Here is a 20,991-nt window from a genome sequence, read left to right as displayed (position 1 = left end):
TATTAAATCTTGAAGTGATTTCTCTAGTTTGGCCAGCAGGTGGTGTATGTTATGTTGTAAGCTGTTACAAAGAACTAACCTTTCTTTCCTTAGTTAACACAGATAAGGAAATGCCTGAGTGATGTCGCCAGCTTTTTTCAAATGTTGTTGACTGGGCTCTGATTGGCCCAGGAACTTTTTTCAATTCTATTGTATTGGCTTTTGTTTCAGTTTCAGCTCGGGAGAAAGAGAGAGAGAGAGAGACAGCTTGTTGCTGAAGTCCTGTAAAAAAACAGTTATATTTGATGACTGGTGAACAGCTATATGCCCTGATCTCCCCAGGCACTTTGTAGGAAGTAAGCAAAGGTTTAGTTAGTGTTATTATTGATCCATATTTTCAGGTACCTGTTATTGTTTGCTGATTGCACTATTTTTTTCCACTGTTTATTGCCTCTCTGCCTGGACTGATAAAGAATCCTAGTGGTTTGTGTTTGGGTTTGTGAGTGCTTTCTGGGAACTGAGAGTGTGGCCCCAGTAACCTAGAAATTACTGGGGATAGTTTGAGAGCGGGAGATTCGCCCAGAGACAGTTGTGACCCAGTCAGTGGGAGGAGGGTTCTAGTGTAGAGCACAAGCAGCAGGTACAGGCAGAGCTTACCTCTACTGGGGATAGACCCTCTGAGTGGCTATGGGGTAACCTCAGGCGAGTGGCTAGGCTTTTTGTGACAAACCTGTCCTTTTTTTTTTTGAGGCAGCAGTGGGATTCTCAGGCTTAGTGTGTGGCGTGAGAGTCACCATCCACTGAGTGGTTCAGAGACTTTTTTTTATCTGTAACCTGTAGACACAGAGCACAGTGAACAAGTGCAGCAGTAACAGTGTCCCTTTCTTGTTCAGTATTCTTTTGATAGTGTTAGGAGATTAGCAGTGTGCTGATGGTGACCGGCAGTGGCTTGCAGACACCAGAGATGCCTGACCTAACACATGAGCAACCGGATGATCTCAGCGGGAAAAAGCTGCAGGACTGGCTTGCGCAAAGTTCTCTTGTGGGAAGAGCAGACCCCTTGTGGGCAGAGGCTCGTGAGTTGGCAGAGCCAGACGCCACACCAGCTGAGATCCAGCAAATCTACATGCTAGAGCAACAGCAGCTAGACGAACAGCAGTTGCAGCGAGATGAACGGGAACAGCGACATTGGCTAGGCCAGCTGCAGCAAGAGGAAAGGGAAGAGTGACATCGGCGAGAGGAGTGGGAACTCCATCTGTAGAAACTGAAGCTGGAGATGGAAAGGGCTCATATCCAAAGCTCCTGCCTAATCCCTGCGCTAAGGCCAGAGGCAGGATCCACAGCCTGTATTAGGCCTAATTTGTTTTCGCAGTTTGATGATACCCGAGGTGACATTGATGGATATCTAACTGCCTTTGAAAAAATTTGCCGCCTCAAAGAGATTTCTCAGAAAGACTGGGTGCGCTATCTGGGAGGAAAGCTCACTGGTAGAGCACTTGAGGCCCACCCCACCTTCCTGTTACACTTCTGATGGTAAATGTGAGCCCTTCAAAACCCACCCGAAACCCACTGTACCCACATGTAGGTGCCCCCCTTCACCCATAAGGGCTATGGTAGTGGTGTACAGTTGTGGGGAGTGGATTTTAGGGGGCTCAGCACACAAGGTAAGGGAGCTATGCACCTGGGAGTAATTTCTGAAGTTCACTGTAGTGCTCCCTAGGGTGCTCGGTTGGTGTCCTGGCATGTGAGGGGGACCAGTGCACTACGAATGCTGGCTCCTCCCACGACCAAAGGGCTTGGATTTGGTCGTTTCTGAGATGGGCATCCTCGGTTTCCATTATCGCCGAAAATCAGGGACGACCATCTCTAAAGACGACCATCTCTAAGGTCAACCTAAATTTCGCAATTTGGGCGTCCCCGACCGTATTATCAAAATGAAAGATGGACGCCCATCTTGTTTTGATAATATGGGTTTCCCCATCGCCAAGACGTCCTGCGAGGACGTCCTCAGGAAAACTTGGACGCCCCTTTCGATTATGCCCCTCTTAGGGTGCAGAAATCCAAAGGAGATGTACCAGATAGGAGGAGAGAGATCGGTAAGCACAGCACAGGACCTTGGGTTGGTGGTGTTTGAGGATCTCAAGGTGATGAAACAATGTGACAAGGCAGTGGCCACGGCCAGAATAATGCTAGGCTGCTTAGAGAGGGATATAACCAGTAGAAGAAAGAAGGTGTTGTTGTCCCTGTATAAGTCGTTGGTGAGGCCCCACTTGGAGTATTGTGTTCATTTTTGGAGGCCACATCTTGCTAAGGATGCAAAAAGACTTGAAGCAGTTTAGAGAAGATTGACAAAAATGGTATGGGGTTTGTGCCACAAGACATGAGGAGAGACTTGATGATCTGAAAATGTACACCCTGAAGAAAAGGAGAGACAGGGGTGATATGATACAGACATTCAAATGTTTGAAAAGTATTACTATACAAACAAACCTTTTCCAGTTGAAGGAAGGTGGTAGAACTAGAGGACATGAATTTAGATTGCAGGGGGGGCCCACTCAGGAATAACATCAAAAAGTACTTTTTCACGGACAGGGTGGTAGGTGCCTGGAATGCCCTCCTGCAGGAGGTGGTGGCGTTGAAAACAGTAACAGAATTTTAAAAATGTGTGTGATAAACATGAAAGAATCCTGTAAGGAAGACATGGAACCGGCAAGCTTATCAGTGTTTAGATGGCAACATCAGTAATTGAGAACCAAGCCAGTGCTGGGCAGACTTCTATAATCTGTGCCCTGATCATGGCTGGACAGATTCAGCTTCATTAGTTGGAGAACAAGGCCAGTGCTGGGCAGACTTCTACGATCTGTGCTCTAATCATGGCTGGACAGACAGGCCAGTGCTGTTCAGACTTCTACGGTCTGTGCCCTAACTGTAGCTGGACAGATAGGTCAGTGATGGGCAGAGTTCTACGGTCTGTGCTCCAATCATGGCTGAAGAGATTTGGATGGGCTGGAGTGGGCTTCGATGACAACTTCAGTAGTTGGAGAATAAGGCCAGTGCCTGGCAGACGTCTATGGTCTGTACTCTAAAAATGGCAAAGACAAATCAAGATCAAGTATACATATGTAGTATCACATCATACCTTATGCTATGAGTTTGTCTTTTTGGACCATACAGGTCTTTATCTGCCGTCATCTACTATGTATGTTTGCTTAACACAGTGTAGTAAACAGGTCCTCAGGGTCCCTGAGGACCTGATGATCAAAACTCCTGCGCTGTACTAAACAGTGTTGGAGAAATAACTGTAGGTACTTCAATATCAGATAATCACACACAAAAGCAGTTATTCTGGACTCGTTTTCTCAGGGTTATGACAGTACCTAATTGGCCCTTAGACTCTGACTAGCTAGCTGTACCAGTGAAAGGAACAATGCCACAATTGGAATAAATAATTATTTATTATAAATATAAAAAATTATATGTGGCAAATTGCAAAACAAGTTACAAAAATAAACTTGTACTACCAAAAATATAGATTATCACCAAGCTCTCTCTCTCTCTCTCTCTCTATATATATATATATATATATATATATTTCTCCGAGGACAAGCAGGCTGCTTGTTCTCACGACTGGGTTGACGTCCACGGCAGCCCCCACCAACCGGAACAAAACTTTGCGGGCGGTCCCGCATGCAGGGCACGCCCACCGCGCATGCGCGGCCGCCTTCCCGCCCGTGCGCGACCGTTCCCGCTCAGTTCTTTCTTTTCTGCGCTGGAGAGAGCCGCGTTCGTCTCTCTCTCTGTCAGCCCCGGAAACCGGATTGCGTTTTTGCGCAAATTTTTCTTCTTTTCTTCTTTTCACCGGTTCGCGTTTTCTATTTTTATTTTAAAAAAAAAAACGTTGAACTTTGTTTCCCTCGTCTCTTAGCGGGGGCGTCGCGTTGTGGCCTTGTGGCCGCGCGGTCGATTTATTTTCGAGGTGTGATTTTTACCGCCACCATCGACGACTTTGACTTCGCCGATGCGATTTTTCCGTCGATGTCCTCGAAGGTCCCGAGTGGATTTAAAAAGTGTGGTCGGTGCGGCCGGCATATCTCGCAGACCGACACTCACGCTTGGTGCCTCCAGTGCCTCGGGCCGGAGCACGATACCAAGTCGTGTACCTTGTGTCTCGGTCTCCGGAAACGGACACAAGTAGCGAGGCAAGTTCTTCGGGACCGTCTTTTTAGAACTTGCGCCGGCCCCTCGATGTCGACTTCGACGGCATCGGTATCGACGGCCGGTTCTTCGGTACCGGTATCGATGTCTACGAAATCGGCACCGATGGCATCAACCCCAGGAGTACAGGTCCCGTCGGCCCGCCGGTCCTCCGTAAACGGCAGGGGTGAGAGGCCGCGCGGGCAATCGGCCCCGGTCACTCCCTCTACCCAGGGCCCTCGGGACCGAACCCTGTCGGACCCGATCCCTCGAGGCAGAGGGGGATCTACTTCTTCCTCGTCAGTCCCACCGAGCGCCGATGACGGGCACTGCAAAAAGGCGAAGAAGCACTATATATATACTAGCCGTTAACCCCGTAAAAACGGGCGAGTATTGCAGCCCTCCTCTCTCCCCTGGCCTCACCCCGTCCACCGATCCTCCCCCCCTATCCAGCAACCCTCCTCTTTCCCTAGGCCTCCCCCCTCCCCCCCATGTCCAGCAACCCTCCTCTCTGCCCTGCTGTCATCCCATGTCCAACAACCATGCCTTCTCCCCCCTGCCCTCCCCCCATGTCCAGCTACCCTCCTCGGCGCCGCTCCCTCCCCCCTCTGTGCCGGGCCCCCTGCACTAACCTGACAATGCCTCTCACCTCCGTGTGAAAGCGCTGCAGGCAGCAGCAGATCGCTCTGCTGCTGCTTGCAGCGCTTCCACACGGAGGTGAGAGGCGCTGTCAAGTCAGTGCAGGGGGCCCAATACGGAGGGGGGCGGGAGCAATGGCGACGACGACAATGACATCCGGGATGGGTGGGTTGAAGGTTGGTGCGCCGGCGATGTTGGTTCTTTTTAACTTTCCAGGCTCCAGCGGCAATGGCAGCGTCCGACTCCGTTTCCTTCTCTGTTCCGCCCTCTGACGTCATCATGTCGATGCGAAGGCGGGACAGAGAGGGAAGTCTCTACTGCACATTTGCAAGTGAGTCGGTCACTTGCCATTTATATGTTTGATATATACAGAAATCTGATCAGCTAAATAACTCTGTATGAGAGATTACAACAAATATATATATTGTGCAAAATAGACACAGCAGCTAGTAATTCACTATGGACCACAAATCCAGAGACGAACCAGTCTTTTACAGATAAAAGTCTAGACTAACTAAATCCTGAACCATATGTAGTATATCCTGCTAATCTCTTACCCTGCAGTCCTTACTGCAGACTTCCAGCAGTAAAGAATCAGATTCCACCATATCTCAGTCCAGGAATAAAGACCAAGGTCTTGACTCTGTATACTGCTCACAGACTTTTGAGTATGGCCTCAGTGTTGCCGTGGAACTGACCTTGTTAGTTTATTACAAGGACTTTAGTTCACTGGTGTTTAGAAATCAGTCTCTCTCTCTCTCTCTCTCTCTCTCTCTCTCTCTCTCTCTCAATCTCTCTCTTCTCAGAGCCAACTGTTTACCAACAGGTCTTCTGTTCTTCTCCTTTCTCCTTTCTCCTTTCTCCTCTTCCTCTTCAGTCCAACATTGACATCTTTCTGAGTCAGATGATACCTATGGACCAATGACAACGGTGTAATTCTGTCCAGCAGAATTCATGGTCATGAAGAGAGGCCTTGTTATTAGCAAATAAACTTATCAGACAATAGCAAACCTCCCTCTTAATTCTCATTAAAAACTTGGAGCCATGGTATCTGTGAAGTAAGCTCCTAGGGGATAACTGGAGGCTAGTTTGCAGTAAACAACATGTCCTTGGATGAAGTCATCATGGTATGCCAAGCAGTAAATTTCCTTTGTAGAAAAACTGGTTTCTGATGGTTACAGATGTATTCAGGGCACAGGCTGTAGAATCCATATTAGTTATAAAAGAATGGTTCAGGCTTGTATAGGCCCCAGACCAGCAAAGGTGAGATATCAGGAAAATACCCCTACATAGCCCTGGAACAGCACATCAGAACTACTCCCTAATGCTCAATGCTAATGAGATGCAAAAATAGGCACACTCTTAGCATTGAGCATTAGGAAGTTGTTTGGAAGTTATGGGGAGGATGGTGCCTGGGGCATGCGCACAAGAGCTGCATGGTAAGCAAGAGGGGAGAAGGGGGATGAATGGATGGCTAGCTTTGGTGTGGCCATGCCCTTCTTTTGCGGTACATAGCGGCCCCAGTAGAAGGTGTGTGGCCATCTCCGGTTTCAGCTCACAACCCCTAGAACAAGTCTGAACTCAAGCGGACAGTTTTGAAACAGGCCAAGGATCTGCAAGAAATTCCTTCCTAAATCCCACTGTAAAGACTGGTTGGATTTTGTCTGCATAACCCAGGAGCTCAACTACATGTAGGTGTTGGGGAAATGAAATCCATCAGGAGAATGAGACTGGACAACTCAAACCATCTTGGCATGCTTCTGGGCACTGGCTTGGCACAAACACCATAACACCAGCTCCGAGTTGGCGTAAGATTTGCCTTGGTAAAGGCGCCTTTGTTCTATGCGCTGTTCTTTAAACATGAGGGGTGGGGGATAGGAAATGACCTCCTTTTGAATACATTTGCCTGCAATTTGCATTGATGTGGACCGAGCTCCTTAATTCCTCGGTAGGCGCCTCTGAGCATTGTGCACCAGCAAATGCGGGCGCCAGTCTGGCGCTAATAGCCTCTAGCACCGCGATTGCTTCTGAGCATCGGGGCCTGAGTAAATTTAATTGTTTAAAAGTTCTGAAAGCTCTTCCTCTTTATTTCCATTCATTGTTAATCTAAGAGCCCATGCTTAAAAACCAGCCAAGCAGGTAAATTAGCTAAATAATTTATCTGGGTATTTAGCATAGTGCTTAAGTAACCAAGTATTTTGTTTATTGTTTATTTATATTTTGCCTTTATCAAAGCGGATTACATGATGGCATTCACTAAGTCATTAAAAAGCCAATATTATATATTTCCTAAAATAAATATATTCTCCAGCAATAAGCATGCTCATATCTTCTCATCTGCCATGATTCTCATCTGCTAGATTATATTCCATGGTAGCTTTTTGAGAATGAAAATACTTTAAACTGTTTCCTAAACACTGTTGTATCCATAAGTAATGTAAGATTCATCGGGATCTGATTCCATTTACTTGGACCTGCAATTGAAAACATAGTGTCTACGAAAATGCACAGCATCTAGTCTCTTCATAATGTGTGGTCCTAGATGCTGGTATCAATATGTTTAAGATAGCAGTTTTCCTTTACTAAATTTACTCATATAATTTTAGCTGGTGAATATCAGCGCTCATGTGTATGTTCCCTTTGCATTTACCCTCTGCCACTTACATGTACCATTAAAGAAAAGCGCTTAGGTGTTCTGCTAGCATTTATGTACGTAAATACTTACTTACCCAGGCAAGTTCTAGTATTCTGTACTTTCATGCGCACAAGTGGTGTGTAAATGCTATGTGCCCTGTGATAGAATTCCCCTTTATAGTTCTAGTTAGGCCTGCAAGCCAAAACTACATGTATTGCAGTGGTGGCCGTCACTGTGTTACACATATTTATTTTATTTATTAGGATTTATTTACCGCCTTTTTGAAGGAATTAACTCAAGACAGTGTATAGCAAGAACAAGTCAAACATAAGCAATAGGCAATTACAGCAGTAAAAATATTAAAACAACAATACAAAGTATGGCATAGTATTAAACATTACAATGTCAACACAATGCTTAATAAAACATTTTTCATAGGTAGCCTAGAATATAAGCAAAGATGGAACACATAAGATAGAGAGCAGGAGTAAGAAAATAAGGTACTAATTTAAAGAACGTTGCAAATGAGGTCACCTCATCTTAGCTAGGGTAGGAGTGGATAAACATGTCCTGCTATAGTATGTGTAGCGTGTGTGTGTTGTGTGTGTGTTACACTTGTTGAAGAGCCAAGTGTGTGTGTGTATGTTACACTTGTTGAAGAGCCAAGTTTTCACCTGCTTCCTGAAGCAGAGATAGTCTTGTGTTAAGCAAAGCCTTTCAGGGAGTGCATTCTAGCATGTGGGGGCTACTCCGGAGAAGGCTCAGTACCTCTCCACTCTCATCTCCCCCTACATTCCTCCCCAGGAACTCCGTTCACTGGGTAAATCTCTCTTATCTGCACCCTTCTCCTCCACTGCTAACTCCAGACTCCGTTCCTTTTATCTTGCTGCACCATATGCCTGGAATAGACTTCCTGAGACGGTACGTCAAGCTCCACCTCTGGCCGTCTTCAAATCTAAGCTAAAAGCCCACTTTTTTGATGCTGCTTTTAACTCCTAACCCTTATTCACTTGTTCAGAACCCTTATTTTATCATCCTCACTTTAATATTCCCCTTATCTCTTGTTTGTCCTGTTTGTCTGTCCTAATTAGATTGTAAGCTCTGTCGAGCAGGGACTGTCTCTTCATGTTCAAGTGTACAGCGCTGCGTACGTTTAGTAGCGCTATAGAAATGATAAGTAGTAGTAGTAGTAAGGCTCGCTTGTGGGTATCACATCATGTGATATATATTCAACACTGCTCAGTATACACACAATAGCTGATAACTGGCCCAAACATGTTTAAATGTACGTATATTTTTAGCAGCACTATCTGTACAATGGCTAGTTTTGAAAATCCAAGTATAATTTTTAATGGGTAGTGATAATTTTAAAGTTATACCAGCTATTTATCTGTTGACACCTTAAATAATAAGTTATTTATTCAACAGGCACAACTTTGTTTTGTGCTGAATATATAACCTTTTGTGTAGCCCTTGCCCCACCCTTTTTCAGACAGATAAATGTTTCATTTTGTAAATAAAGTTGCCACATTTATTCATAGAACTGCTAGTAGTTTTTAAAAAAAGGTATTTTAGGTAAATGGTGCTGCCTCCAGCACATAAATGTTTGAGTATTAGCCTTGTGGTCTGTTCCAGTTCTAGATAGGTGCTTTGCTTTGTATATACAAATGCAAAACATGCAGCAGTATGTAATGGAAGATTATTGAATGACTGCCTAGATTTATTTATTTATTTATTTTTATTTATTTATTGCATTTGTATCCCACATTTTCCCACCTTTTTGCGGGTTCAGTGTGGCTTACAATATGAGTTGAACGTTGGAAATACAATTTGTTACAGATTGGTTATTGATTACATTGTGCAGAGTTATGCGAAACAATTGAGGTGTAGTTAAGGAATGTAACAAAGGAACATAGACATTGAAACTTTGGAAGGAAACAATGGGAGCTTAGAGGGCGATAAAAGACATGAAGGCGTATGGTATATATGATGAGAATTTTAGCCCCATGTTAACCCCCAGACTCTATAAATGACTCTCAAATTTACATGCGCAAAATTACACACTATCCTGAGATGCACATGCAACTAAATTAGCTAATGAGCCAATTAGCACCAATAATTAGGCTGTATCAATCAATTAATGGTGTTAATTGGCAACAATTTTACTATGCGCTGTTCTGTAAAGAACCGCATGCAAATCCTATAACAGCAGCTCAAAAGTGGGCAGGTCAGGGACGTTCACTAAAGGTGCATGCAGTATTACTGAATATCGGGGATCCGCTCCTAATTTATGCACCAGAATTTACACCAGGTTTCAATTGGTGTAAATCCTTGTGCCCAAATTTTGGCATGGAATTTGGGTCTAAGCACTATTCTATAAACTGTGTGCAACTCGGAGCGCCATTTATAGAAAAGCACTCCGTATAGATTTATTTTTATGCCATTTGTTCAGTGCTATTTACTGAATATAGTTTTAAATGTGCACTTATTTAATGTGACTGGTGTTTAAGACACACGTTATTCCTTGATTCTATAAAAGTCACCAAAAATTGAGAGCAAATTTATGCACGTTCCCGATTTGTGCATGCAATGTAATAGAATAACAAGCCAATTAGTGCCAATAATCGGCTTTTTAACAAGCAATTATTAACACTAAGTAGATTTAATTGAAACTTATCCATATAAAGTTGGGTGTGGGATCCACGCCTGAAATTTATGCACAGCCCAAAAAAAGGGGGCATAGAAATGAGAGGGTCATGGGCGTTTTGAGGTGGATTGGGGTGTAGTTTTGAGTTATGCACGTAATTATAGAATAACAGTGCTCCAGATGCAAATTTAGGCGTGGGCATTTATACCACATTTTCATCGGGGCAAATGGCCGTGCCTAAATTGCGCATGACCTCTCCACTTAAGCATTAATTCTGTAAGCTGTGCTGAATTTTAGGTGAAGCTTATAGAATATGTTTATGTTGGGGGGTTTTCTGCACCAGTCTTCTAGGCACTATATATAGAATCTAGTCATATATATATATATATATATATATATATATATACATTCACATGCATGAATTGTACATGAGTATGTAGAGAAAAAAAGAAAGAAAATATCTGAAAGCATAACACTGCCAGCAGTCTATTAATATGCGTTTAGGCTCTTATCCCCCTTTTTTTATAGGGGTGCATCTAATTGCACATTCATTTTCACATTATAAAAGTATCTTGTGGAAGATTCTTGCCTCACTGTGGTCGATGAGATACTAACAGGTGGTGAGTAAATTTTAATCTCTGTGGTTCAACTTTGTGTTGGCATTCTTCAAGGAGAATATGAGAATTTGGAATGAGAAATACGTTAGTGCCTCTTGGCCAAGTTTTCACCAGATGTTCCCATTGCAGAGTTCTCTGTGACTTCGGTGCAAATAAATGGAAACTGTCTACACAAGTAATTTAATATTGAAAGACTTTTATTCCTTAAAGTAATATTCTCAATATTAATTTTATAGCAATTGGATAAAACAGCTGTCCCAATATGCAACAGCAAACTTTGAGCGAACGGCGGAATTGTCAGTTGAGTTAAATGAAGCTTGGATTACACACAATGCTATTGTGTATGTCTTAAATTACAACAGACATCTGATTGCTGCTGGAAGACAAAAGGAATTGGTACACACCTTGCAGATCCTGTTTAATGCTGTGGAGAAAACTGGTCCCATGGAGTAAGTATACTGATGTTAATTTGTTTATGCTGTTTGTTGAATGCCGGTGAATGTGTTTGCTTTCTAAATAATTTTCTATGGGAATCTCATTAGAAGGCAAATGCAAAGCACTTTTGAGTTCACTGACTGGAAGTGTAGTCATGGGCCATAGATGCGCATTGTCATCCCTATAATACTTTAGTCAGCCAGTTAACAGATGTTATATTTACTGTATACAAAATAGATCCTAGCAAATATGATTACAATACAGCCATAAATTTCAGATTTTTTAGAGCTGTGATTCTTAAAACACAATTTTCAAACTAACAACCTAGGTGCAAACTGCGTGGGTGCATCCATACTTTCCCTAGGAAAACTGCTACATTTATTAAGGACCTGAAAACTTTTCATATGCTTTCTGTATAGGTGAAATTTCTATGGAAAATAATATACATTGATTTGAAAATACAGTTTGAACACATTGGGCCCTGTTTACTATGCTGCGCTGTAGGAGTGCTAGCGTTTTTAGCATGCACTAAAAATTAGCGCTCGCTAACGCTAGAGACACCCATAGGAATATATGGATGTCTCTAGCATTAGTGTGTGCTAAAAATACTAGCACGCCGTGTTTCGACGCACGCAAGCGTCTACTTCAGGGGTCATACAGTCAGGGCCGGTCTTAGGCAGAAGCGACCGAGGCGGCCACATAGGGCCCCACGCTTAAGGGGGCCCCGCGTGGCGTGCCTCAACTCTGCCTCTCTGACCCCCGCTCGCTCGGACCACAACCACCAACCAACCACATCATCAATGATCCAATCCCGCTGCTCGCTCGTCGGACCAGACCGCGATCATCGCTTGCTCCCGCTACCCCCCGCCCACCCGCCGACAGCTCCCGCCTCCCACAACGACGTCGACTTGCAGCGTAGCGACGGCCCGACCCGACAGACAATTGCAGCAGCCACAGGCAGCACGACGGCTTCGCTCACCCAGCTTTTCCCTTCCGCCTTCCCGCTCAATGTCCCGCCTTCTACTTCCTGTTTCCCCGAGGGCGGGCGGGAGTCATTGAGCAGGAAGGGAAAGGAGAGAGCGTGGTCGGAGGTGAGCAGCCTGCAGCCATCCAAGGGAAAAGGAGCAGAGTGGAGCATCGTGGTCGGAGCGGAGGTGAGCAGCCATCCAAGGGAAAAGGAGCTGCTGGAGGCTAGAGCGTTCATGCGTGCGAGTCCCGTGCGTGCGAGTCGACTTAAAATAAAGATAAGTTAGATAACGGTTGTGTGGAGTGCCTGCCGTCTCAGCCTGGCCTGGAGCTGGAGCAAGTTTGTGCTACAGACCACTAGTAGTGCCAGTGCCAAAAGCAAGGTATGAAATGAATAATGATTGATGTAGTTAGGGTAAAAGATGAATGCTATGCTATAATGCTCCGGATGGAATACTCTGAGAGCTAGAAAATTCAAGGAGAAGAGAGACAGAGCACACTCAGATATGGAGAGGTGCTAGTAGCAGCACTGTGAGGGAATACCATGTGCTAGTCTATGTGTAAGAGTGATCTTGAGACCATGGCAGCTAAAAGGATTTTTAGAATGAGGCTGTTTGAGGAAGAACCAAAGTGTCTGAGAGAAGGGGCATTAATGAAACTTCTGGTGATACATCAAGGAATTAGGAAAGACCCCAGAATGGGGTAAATTTTCATTGGAGATGATCCATTGCTACTTTTAAAAAGTTCAGTCAGTCAGCATTCCATCAACCACAGTTTAGAATCAGAGGAACACAAGCCAAAAATCAGTGCTTGATTGAAGTTTCTTAGATTGCTCCTTAGCAATCACCTCCAGATACCAGCAGTGAGTATCTGGGTATTAGGCAGCACTGGGAGTTATCCAGGTACCACCAATATTCAGTAGTAGTACCCGGCTAGCTACCTGGTTTGTTTATTTCTCAAGATTTGTATTCCATGCTAAATTCACAATTCTAGGCGGAGAACAATATTACAAGGGTGGACTGATGAATATTCTTTGTCATATGATACATATCTAATATCTAAATTTAATTAAAAGTCTATCTCTAATATAGCTGATTTATGGAAACATTTGGTACTGTAAATGTGTTGTTTTTTTTTAATGGGAACCTATGCACTTACATCTTTTTTGGCTACTTGGGGTTGGGGATCTCTGTGTTGCCTCTCTGGTTTGATGGGTTACAGAGTAATAGGGGAATTTGAAAGTACTGAATCTTTTCTTAATATTTTTCCTTTATTCTCCTTTGTTATGAGAATTGGAACTACTAATTGTAGTGGACTTGAACTGAATAATTTCTGTGGAGGGGGGTTTCATAATAGCATTGTGCTCATTATTTCAATCAGTTTTTCTGTACAAGTTTAGTATCATTTGTGTTTATTTGAAATTTCATAAATGGGGTGGAGCTAGGGTGGGGGCGGGGCTAGGATGGGGCCCCACCAACTTGGTCTGCACAGGGCCCCGCACTTGCTAAGACCGGCCCTGCATACAGTGAAATCCAAAACAATGTGCAGGACCGCAGCCCTGCTCTCCTCTGACGTTTTGGACCTTACCCAAATCACTAGTAGGCAAAATGAGAAATATCTTCAAAAACTAGAGGTCTGGTTGAATGCTGGGCAGTTAACTTTAAATGTGAAGAATTGCACAGTGATACATTAGGGATGCAAAAACCCAAATGAACTATTACAGTAGGAGGGGAGAGGCTCATGAGCACAGACCAGGAGAGAGTCCTTGTGGTGATCGTGTCTGACCATGTCAGGATAGTGAAGCCATGCAACAAGGTGCTGCCTAAAACCAGAAAAATAGTAGGCTGCATAGTTAGAGGCGAGCAAAAGGAGGAAGTCATAATGCTCTATACAAGAAATTGATTAGGCCTCACTTGGAGTACTGTGTTCAGTTTTAGAGGCCTTATCTCACTAGGGATATAAAGAGTTGTCGGTCAATACAAAGGAAAGCAACCAGAAAGATAATGTCAGGTTCTGTCAGGTTCTGAGCCCGCGGGACCGGGCTCTGGAGCAAACGTGAGCCCTTGGGCTGCTGACGAGGAGCGACAGCAGCAGGCAAAACCCACCAACCAACACTGGGTAAGCACAACGGCAGGGACTGCAGGCACTGCCCAGTGAACCAGAACACCTGGACTGGAATCCCCCGGACTGGAGGATACAGGACTGGAACACTGGACTGGAGCACACCAGACTGGAACACACACCGGACCGGAACACACTGGACTGGAACCCGGACCTAGGCTTCACCTACACTTGACTGCCTTCCCCCTCAGGTTGAGCCCTCAGGTTCTGGCAGCCGGTAGGACTTACAGGAACCGCAGGAATGAAGGTCCAGGAGTGCCCCCTGGCCCCTAGGCGCAGGCAAGGCAGACAGGCAGGGAAAGTCCGGGTTCTGGCAGTAGGCAGGTTCAAAGCAATAGTCACAGAAGGGCTGGAAACCCACAGAGCAAGAACACAGAAGGGCAGGGAACCTACAGAGCAATAAACACAGAAGGGCTGGAAACCCACAAGCGATAAACACAGAAGGGCTGAAAACCCACAGCGCAATAGACACAGAAGGGCTGGAAACCCACAAAGCGATAAACACAGAAGGGCAGAAAACCCACAGCGCAATAAATACAGAAGGGCTGGAAACCCACAAAGCGATAACCACAGAAGGGCTGAACACCCACAGCGCAAATAAACACAGAAGGGCAGGGAACCTACAGAGCAAAACACAGAAGGGCTGGAAACCCACAAGCGATAAACACAGAAGGGCTGAAAACCCACAGCGCAATAGACACAGAAGGGCAGGGAACCTACAGAGCAATAAATACAGAAGGGCTGGAAACCCACAAAGCGATAACCACAGAAGGGCAGAAAACCCACAGAGCAATAAACACAGAAGGGCTGGAAACCCACAGAGCAATAAGCACAGAAGGGTTGGAAACCCACAGAGCAATAAACACAGAAGGGCTGGAAGCCCACAAGAAAAGACAAGGAAAGCAAACAGTGCTAACAGCACACTAACCTCGGGACCTAAGGCACTGCGGAGGAAATGGCAATGCAAAGGCCAGGACTGTAGTCTTCAGGTGACTAATAAAGCCCATCAAGACCAGAGCCACAGCTGCAGCAATCACCTTGCAACCAAACAGAGGCTTGACACACAAAGCAGTCATTCCATAGGAAGGAACAGCGGGAGCCATCTTGGAAACTGGCAAGGAGGAAGAGGCGGCAGCCATCTTGGAAGAGGCATAGCCCACACAGGTGAGGTTCAGTAGGGCAATCAGCACACAGAGCCAGAGAGAAACTAAGACAGAGACAGACACAGAGACAAGCAGAAGCCAGCACAGCCACTGACTCCCAGAAACAGGGTAAGTATGAGGGTGGTCACGGCCACAAACGTGACAGTACCCCCTCCTCAAGACCCCCCTCTCAGTCCCCCTGAGGAGTTCAGGTGTCCAGGGGTAACTATGGTGAAACCTCCTGATGGGTCTCAAAAGCCCGACATAGATCACTGGACTGGAAGTCACAAAGAAGTTCCAAAGTGGCAGACAGGAGCGGAACTTGTCAACAGGAGGCTCCTTCCAATCCCCGCTGGGCCAACTCAGGAACTTGGAAGCATCAAGAGGAACCTCATTCAAAAGGCACCCTTCTCCGAGGGACCCCAGACTGAACTCAGGAAGCAAACCGGGACTGGGACCCGGACTAGAGTCAAAAAGCAAACCGGGCCTGGGACCCAGGTGGGCGTCAGAAGCTTGACTGGAACTGGAACTCAGAGCAGGCTCAGCATCTTGGCTGGAAGTGGAACTAGGAACGGACTCAGCATCTTGGCTGGAACCGGAGCTAGGAGCAGGGTCAGCATCTTGGCTGGAACTGGAACTTGGAACAGACTCAGCATCTTGGCTGGAACTGGAGCTAGGAGCAGGGTCAGCATCTTGGCTGGAACTGGAACTTGGAACAGACTCAGCATCTTGGCTGGAACTGGAGCTAGGAGCAGGATCAGCATCTTGGCTGGAACTGGAGCTTGGAGCAGGGTCAGCATCTTGGCTGGAACTGGAACTTGGAACAGACTCAGCATCTTGGCTGGAACTGGAGCTCAGAGCAGGGTCAGCATCTTGGCTGGAACTGGAACTTGGAACAGACTCCGCATCTTGGCTGGAACTGGAGCTCGGAGCAGGGTCAGCATCTTGGCTGGAACTGGAACTTGGAACAGACTCAGCATCTTGGCTGGAACTGGAGCTTTGAACAGGAGTTGAACCGGGACTGGGACCCGGACTGGAATCAGAGTCTTGACTGGAACAGGAATTCTGAACAGGAGTTGGACCGGGACTGGAACCCGGACTGGAATCAGAAGCTTGACTGGCAGGGCCCCTCAAACTGGACTCAGGAGCTTGGCTGGAAGCGCCCCGCGAACTGGACTTTAACTGAGGCTTGGCAGAACACACCCTTTGGACAGGGATCGGAGGCTCGAGCGGAAGCACCACTCGAACTGGCCTTCGGAGCTTGATTGGAGGTACCCTCCAGACTGGAAGCGGAGGTGCCACCTGAATCACCCTGTGGACTGGCATCGGAGGCTTGGTTAGAAGCCCCCCTCGAACTGGACTCAGTGGCTTGACTGGACGGGTCACTTGAACAAGAACCGGAGACTTGACCCGAAGCGCCATTTGCACAGGAATCTGACGCTCCATCGAAGGCTTCCCTCGGACTGGACTCGGAGACTTCAAAGGGCGTGCCATTTGAAGGAGGACTGGAGGCTCGACCCGAAGCGCCACTTGCATAGGAATCTGAGGCTCCGTCAGAAGCACCCCACGGACTGGACTCCGAGACTTCAAGGGGCGTGCCACTTGAACGAGGACTGGAGGCTCGACCTGGAGCGCCACTTGCATAGGAATCTGAGGCTCCGTCAGAAGCACCCCACGGACTGGACTCGGAGACTCGAATGGAAGCGTCACCTGAACTGGCATCGGAGGCTCGGTCAGAAGCGTCCCTCGGACTGGACTCTGAAGCTTGGCTGGACGTGCTGCTCGGACTGGATTCAGAGGCTTGTCTGGGCGCGCTGCTTGAATAGGACTGGACCCCTGCTGGGCCCAGAGCATGGAATTCCCAAGACGTCTCCTCTCTGCGACAGCTTCAGGAGTATCCCACAAAGCTGGATTCAAGACCAGGCTGCGGCGATATTCAGCGAGCGTGATAAAAGGGTCCATATCTGAAACTGGGTTTTCAGCGATTCCAAGCCACCGGACACGTTTTCTCTCAGCTGCCGCTTCAGGGGTCTTCTTCAAAACAGGATGAGACAAAAGTTTCCCACGATACTGACGAAGAGTCATAGAAGGATCAAGAACAACGATGGAGCTGGACCCCAGCTGGGTCAGCTGGGTGGGGGTTCTTGCCGGGCTCATGGCCTTTGCATTCTGTCAGGTTCTGTCAGGTTCTGAGCCCGCGGGACCGGGCTCTGGAGCAAACGTGAGCCCTTGGGCTGCTGACGAGGAGCGACAGCAGCAGGCAAAACCCACCAACCAACACTGGGTAAGCACAACGGCAGGGACTGCAGGCACTGCCCAGCGAACCGGAACACCTGGACTGGAATCCCCCGGACTGGAGGACACAGGACTGGAACACTGGACTGGAGCACACCAGACTGGAACACACACCGGACCGGAACACACTGGACTGGAACCCGGACCTAGGCTTCACCTACACTTGACTGCCTTCCCCCTCAGGTTGAGCCCTCAGGTTCTGGCAGCCGGTAGGACTTACAGGAACCGCAGGAATGAAGGTCCAGGAGTGCCCCCTGGCCCCTAGGCGCAGGCAAGGCAGACAGGCAGGGAAAGTCCGGGTTCTGGCAGTAGGCAGGTTCAAAGCAATAGTCACAGAAGGGCTGGAAACCCACAGAGCAAGAACACAGAAGGGCAGGAAACCTACAGAGCAATAAACACAGAAGGGCTGGAAACCCACAAGCGATAAACACAGAAGGGCTGAAAACCCACAGCGCAATAGACACAGAAGGGCTGGAAACCCACAAAGCGATAAACACAGAAGGGCAGAAAACCCACAGCGCAATAAATACAGAAGGGCTGGAAACCCACAAAGCGATAACCACAGAAGGGCTGAACACCCACAGCGCAAATAAACACAGAAGGGCAGGGAACCTACAGAGCAAAACACAGAAGGGCTGGAAACCCACAAGCGATAAACACAGAAGGGCTGAAAACCCACAGCGCAATAGACACAGAAGGGCAGGGAACCTACAGAGCAATAAATACAGAAGGGCTGGAAACCCACAAAGCGATAACCACAGAAGGGCAGAAAACCCACAGAGCAATAAACACAGAAGGGCTGGAAACCCACAGAGCAATAAGCACAGAAGGGTTGGAAACCCACAGAGCAATAAACACAGAAGGGCTGGAAGCCCACAAGAAAAGACAAGGAAAGCAAACAGTGCTAACAGCACACTAACCTCGGGACCTAAGGCACTGCGGAGGAAATGGCAATGCAAAGGCCAGGACTGTAGTCTTCAGGTGACTAATAAAGCCCATCAAGACCAGAGCCACAGCTGCAGCAATCACCTTGCAACCAAACAGAGGCTTGACACACAAAGCAGTCATTCCATAGGAAGGAACAGCGGGAGCCATCTTGGAAACTGGCAAGGAGGAAGAGGCGGCAGCCATCTTGGAAGAGGCATAGCCCACACAGGTGAGGTTCAGTAGGGCAATCAGCACACAGAGCCAGAGAGAAACTAAGACAGAGACAGACACAGAGACAAGCAGAAGCCAGCACAGCCACTGACTCCCAGAAACAGGGTAAGTATGAGGGTGGTCACGGCCACAAACGTGACAGATAAGAGGTCATCATCAGAAGACAAATGAGAAGTGACTGGAGATTCCAAATATGTATACCCTAGAGGAGAGGAGGGACAGCGGGGATATGATATGATGCAGAATTGTCAGAAGCTAGAGGAAGGTAGAATCAAAAGCAACATCAGAAAATATTTTTTTCATGGAAAAGGTCATGGGTGCCTGGTATGTCCTCCTGAAAGAGTTAGTGGACCCAAAAACAGTGCAGGAATTCAAAAAGGAGTGTAATATACACAGTGGATCCCTAAAAGGCGAAAGGATGTAAACCAAGCAGAGAGCATTTAAGCTATGGTAATGACTTTTATGCTTCTAAGAAATCATGGGGTGCAGACCTGATGGGCCATTTTGGTCATTCCCAGCTGTCATGTAGAATATTACCATGTTACTATGTCCTTGCTAAGGGGCGAGGTCTTGGATCAGGGAGGGGAGGAAGCTTTGCTTGGGGGAGTCTACTACAGATGGGGCTTTTTTTTGGGGTGGGTAATGATTCAGAATCTACAGTGAGTAAGACTTTGCTTGGGGGAATGATGATCAGGAGGTTTGTTTGGAGAGGGGATAATGAGCAGGGTGTGGAATGATGATTGGGGCCAGGCTGGTGATTGTGGGCTTCACTCGGGGTGGGAGTATCTAGATCTTCAGGCTCTCTCTTGTTGGGATCCCTTTCTATGCTTTTCGTAGGTGGAGGTCTCCCTGCACATTGTTGCTTCCTTTCTTCTGAATGTGGTCTCAGCATTTCATCTCAACCAATCTGTGGAGCTTCTGTCATTTCCCAGAGAGGACAAAGAGGCTCAGTATTCTTCCTTGAAGCTTCTTGATATATGTAGTTCTCAGCTATCTAAAAGTCACGAATGAGTTCTGCAAATTGGACAGACCATTTGTGCTTTTTGGTAAACAGGGGCTGGGCCTCATAGCTTCCATGCCCACAAGTGCTAGATGGCTGAAGAAGACTATCACGTCTGCTTATTTGGTTGCAGGGAAGCAGACTTTTCAGGCGTTGTGGGCTCATTCTATGAGGCGCACAGCATCTTCCTGGGTGGAAACTACCATACTGTCTCTGCATATATTTGCAAGCTGGCGACTTGGTCAACACTGCATACCTTTGCCAAACATACAGGTGTAAGTTGCGGCACGCTCAGAAGCCAGTTTTGAGGCTTTGGTCCTCATACCAGCGGCGCCAGTATCCCAACCACTCTAGGGATTGCTTTTATACCTTTTATACATCCCACAGGTTCTTCAGTAGTAGGAAGGTATGTAATGGAAGGTGAAATTAGGTCTTACATGTTAATTTTCTTTCCATTAATCCTTCCCACTATTCCAGAGGCCTGTGGTTTCTGAGATGTTTAGTCAGTGCGAAGTAATGGGCCAAATAATGACTGTCACCTTGCATAGTGCTTCCTGCATATCACTTGTTCTCTACAAGTTGTCCAGAGATGAGAGAAATCCATGGTTGTTTAACGTTGTGTTTATTCTGAATATTATCCTTACTGCTTGTCTACGTAAATACTGAGGAGCTGAACTGGATGCCAAGAGAGATATGTCTCAGCTCAGTTTTCAGTTCTCTATCTCCACCTGCTGATTGATGGACACAACTATCCCATAGGTTCTGGAACAGTGGGAAGGACTAATGGAAAGAAAATAATCAGTTATTACCTAATTTATCTTTTTTCTTGCACAACTGCATTGGCCTGAGCACCCAATCGGGTACAATTTTCATTAAATGTTCTTTGTTCAGGGATGATATCCAGAGAAGTTCAGTTTTACTTCTAGGGCTCAGTTAAGGGCCCGCCAGAACTTGGATTTGAACTGTATTCCTCAGTCAGATGTAATAGTTTCAGGTAATCCATGTAGACGGAATATGTCAGCAATGAAATGTTACAAGAGCTCAACTACAGACGGAAGGCCCGGAAGAGGCGTGAAGTGGACCATCATAGAAAAGTGATCCACCACTACCCAGATGACAGTATGCCCTTCTGATGGGGGCAAATCAGTAATGAAATCCATGGA

General features: G+C 46.6%; 1 protein-coding gene across 1 annotated transcript in view; it reads left to right on the top strand.

Moving 5' to 3' along the window:
* CFAP46 (cilia and flagella associated protein 46) overlaps positions 1-20,991 on the top strand; it is a 418,285-nt gene that overhangs the window by 113,909 nt on the left and 283,385 nt on the right. The window contains exon 19 of the mRNA XM_030202994.1: positions 10,948-11,160. Coding sequence (XP_030058854.1) covers positions 10,948-11,160 — 213 coding nt within the window. The remainder of the gene's footprint in view (positions 1-10,947; positions 11,161-20,991) is intronic.

Source organism: Microcaecilia unicolor, chromosome 5 (assembly GCF_901765095.1).
Source record: "Microcaecilia unicolor chromosome 5, aMicUni1.1, whole genome shotgun sequence".
In the NCBI taxonomy this organism is placed as follows: Eukaryota; Metazoa; Chordata; class Amphibia; order Gymnophiona; family Siphonopidae; genus Microcaecilia; species Microcaecilia unicolor.
Note: the sequence above shows the minus strand (reverse complement) of the source record. Positions and strands in the feature narration are given on the sequence as shown.